We start from the raw sequence: 3,772 nt of genomic DNA, 5'->3' as shown, positions 1-3,772 counted from the left end.
ACAGAGAGAGAGAGAGAGAGAGAGAGAGAGAGAGAGAGAGAGAGAGAGAGAGAGAGAGAGAGAGAGAGAGAGAGAGAGAGAGAGAGAGAGAGAGAGAGAGAGAGAGAGAGAGAGAGAGAGAGAGAGAGAGAGAGAGAGAGAGACAGAGACAGAGAGAGAGAGAGACAGAGAGACAGAGACAGAGAGAGACAGAGACAGAGAGAGAGAGAGAGACAAGAAGAGGGAGATTCTACTTCTGGGGAGGGGCAGCAGTGTTCTATTCTTCCTGTGACTCAGGCACATCCCTCCCAGTGATTTACTGATCTATTTTATCTTGAGCCAGATTTTGTGGAAGAGGCAAAATCAGTGGCAGAAAACAAGGTCATAGAGGGAGTTCAGACAGATGTATCAGATCCACCTCCTATGGAAAGACAGACACTTCTCCCTTGTACCCCAATGGTTTCTGCCTGCTCCTTCATTCCTTCTTAGTGCTCTCCATTCCCCAGGAGAAATTCTCCTCTAGCTTCTGCACAAAATGCTCTTTGTGTGGCCAGTCTGAGCTGAACTCCCCCAGCTGAGGAGCTGTTTTGTTGACCTTACCCTTGGCCTTGACTGAGAACTTCACTTCCCAATCACCTTTCCCTCACTGTTTCTCTTCATGGGAGGGATGCTTAGCCCAGGACAGTAACAAAGCAGGGCCCCATGGTCCTAAGCTTCTGGAAGTCTTCATCCCCTCAATTGGCCACCCTAAGTGCCTGTTGGGAAGTAGCAGAGAGACTGGGGAAGTAGAGATGGAAATGCAAAGTTGGTCTGGGTGAAGGTCCCTCTGAGAATTTAAATGTCCACAACTGGAAGACAAAGCTGGGGACTCACCACCTCCTCCCATTCCCAAGAAAAACTTCTGATTTTCCAACCCACTAAGGCCTGAGGCCTGGAGCCTTTCTGAGAAGTAGGAGCTCTTCCTACATCACTCCCAAGCATCTGGGACATCTTTTCTTTGGGAGTTCCCACTAGGATAAAATTACAATAAAATCTTGAAACTTCATTTTATCTTAGGCTAACTCCAGCTTCATTTTTTGACTCTTTATACTGGCCCCTACAGGAAAAATAAAAGAAAAAAACACCTAAATATTTGGCATCTTGAGAGCCAGTATACTGCCTCTACTGATATCCTTATTTTCCCACTCAGCCTTCCTCGGACTTGGGACAGTCAAGCACAGGCCAAGCCCGGGGTGAAAGGACCCAGTGATTTCTCTGTGAACTCAGTAGAGAGACTGTCCCCCCTTCTCCCAACTGTCTATTTGAAAGAAAGGATTAATGAAATATTTGCAGTGCAGGTGTGACCAGAAGTGCACCAGTCCAGATGCGATAACATTGTGCGGCTACCGAGACAGAGACTGGCTGTGCGGCAGCTGAACTCTCAACCTGGGCTTCTCAAGGGACGGGGGAGGGGTGGAGTGGGTAAGAGTGAGGGGAGGAATGACCTGGGACTCAGACAGACCCAGGGGGACAACTGACGTGCCTACCACTCCACCACTGCTTCTTTCTTCATTTGCAATGAGGGAGATCTTGACCCTGGCATCAATATTGTTGGGCCCTGGAACCTTGCAAAGGGGTGAGGGAGCACAGGTTTCTCGACCTTCCCCTCCCGAAGTGATCGAATCTCACTGCTCTATCTCAACGAGACTCTCAAACTGTCTGTTGAGGAACAAGTATCCTGTTTTAACAGAATCAGAGAAAAATCTCTGAGACCTAAATGATCTTTCAAGGTGCTTCCCACCATCCTCTACTTTTCCTGGAATATGCCAAAATGCAAGAAGAAGAACACTGCTTCTTTTCCCTGACTCTGGGCTCACTTTTCCAGCTTTCTTTTTCTGTCCTTGAATGCTGTTTTTCTTTCCCTGATCCTAACTCTGGAATAACTTTAGGTCCTGTACAAAATTTTCCCCTTCCTGGAGAAGCAGTTTTAGCCAGAAGACTCTAAAGAAGGCATAATTGTGTAGGGCCTGAGGTGTCCCCTACAATCAATAGGTGAGTGTGTTACAAATTATCTTTGTGCATCTCAACACTATACTAGTTATCACCTATCTATGTTATCGCCTGCTACTGTTGTTTGATTAGGGCTGTGTGGGCCACTACTACGTAGGGCCTTGCATTCTTGGAGAGCACCTGGCCTGTGGCTTTGGGTCTCTCTTCTCCAGATGTGGGCAGGAGCGTCAGGGAATCATGCTGACCCCTAAGTCCATCTCTGACTTTTGCTTTTACAAGCCGCCATCTGGAGAAAAAAAATCTGACAGCAAAGGGGGAGATCAGATGATGAGTGAGGGTGGGTTTGGTGGTTGTTTTGTTTTTGTTCAGGACTTACTGAAGAGGTTGTAAAATTGTTATTATTTTGCTTAAGCAGGAAATGCGCAAAGGAATTTTCTTAGAAGAAAGGACGCTTGGTTGAAAAGACGGAACTATGTCCTGCAGGTTTTGCCAAGATCCAGAAGGGATGTCGAGCTGGAAGAAGGTGATGGAGGTGTAGAGAAAGGGGAAACTGACGAGGGTTGTGAGGTGGCTGAGCTGGTGGAAAGGAATCAAGTATGGTGGACAAGAAGAGGAACACGAAAAAATCAACAAAAGCATCCAAGCTTACCGGTCCATTGCCCTTTCCATGCATGAGACTTGGTCGATTTCATCCACGGGAAAGGCAGCTGAATTCTGCTGGCCTCCTCCAGAGTTCCAGACTCAATACCATCCGCGAACGGAACAGTTTGCTGGTGCGGGTGAGGAAGTTGAGAGGGATGGTGGAGATGGAGATGGGAGACCCCTGGATCCTCTGTGAGAGGGGGCACTTCATAAGGGGAAATGTCCGGAGGGCTTCCCTGCTCCAGGGCGCTTAGGGCTCCTGGGTAAGGGGGTTGCGGCTGCTGAGGAGGCTGGCGCCCCATGTACAGACACGCCGGGGGACTGGGGCTGTAATCCTGCACCTGGCACCTCTGAAACACGCACGACTCCTTGTAGAGCTGGGTGGCAGCGTAGTACTGCTCCTCGGCGTTCATGGCTGGCAAGGGACCAAGGCGATGCCAGGGAGTCCTACGCCACGTGTCCGTCCCGCAGCTTCCCTACGTCCCTCAGTTGCCACAGCACTCCCGCACCTCGCACTTGCCCAGCTCGCTTTGACAGCTTCGTGCGGTTCTCACCAGAACCTGATGGGGTGACCCGGACTGAATGGCTCAGCGCCTGGGCTCCATAGGCTCCGCAGCAGCCCACGTGGCCCCGCCCACGTTCCCCATTGGGCCAGCCAATCTCTTAAAGAGCATAAGCCCTTGCTTCTGTAAGTTTGTTTCGTTTTCCACTTTCCTCCCACCGAATCTGTTGCCCCAACTTTTTCATACCAGGTGCCTTACCGGTATGCCCCCAGGCTGCCTCTTTTGCTATGAGATTCTCTTGTCTGCGCAAAGCAGAGACCAAACAAAAACCCTTTATGTCTTGTACATGGCGCACATGTGCACCGCTAGAAGTCACTCGGCGTGGAACACCGGTCTGAGAGTCAGGCGAGTTGGATTCCGGGACCAGCTTCGAAACTTCCTAACAAGTCATCTCCCCTCTTGGAACCTGTCAGCTCCTTCCTCTGTGAGAGAGGATATCAATATTCACACCGCCTACCGCAGAATGAGGAAAGCATTTTGCAAAAAGTCCTACAATGACTTGATCTTTTAGTAAACTCTATGTAAGCAGTATGAACATCTTTCAGTAAAAGTTTTCGCTCCCAGTTGCCATTTAATAGGCAAAAAATGATCCCAAATAG

General features: G+C 49.4%; 1 protein-coding gene across 1 annotated transcript in view; it reads right to left on the bottom strand.

Moving 5' to 3' along the window:
- Window positions 1-3,073, bottom strand: part of PDX1 (pancreatic and duodenal homeobox 1) — a 6,197-nt gene extending 3,124 nt beyond the window's left edge. The window contains exon 1 of the mRNA XM_069080239.1: window positions 2,618-3,073. Coding sequence (XP_068936340.1) covers window positions 2,618-3,023 — 406 coding nt within the window. The 5' untranslated portion in view covers window positions 3,024-3,073. The remainder of the gene's footprint in view (window positions 1-2,617) is intronic.
- Between the last annotated feature and the right edge of the window lie 699 nt (window positions 3,074-3,772).

This window comes from Petaurus breviceps, unplaced genomic scaffold (genome assembly GCF_028583685.1).
Source record: "Petaurus breviceps papuanus isolate PSGF00001 unplaced genomic scaffold, PetGlider_PUasm1.0 91133, whole genome shotgun sequence".
Classification (NCBI taxonomy): domain Eukaryota; kingdom Metazoa; phylum Chordata; class Mammalia; order Diprotodontia; family Petauridae; genus Petaurus; species Petaurus breviceps.
This window is presented reverse-complemented; position numbering and strand designations above follow the sequence as displayed.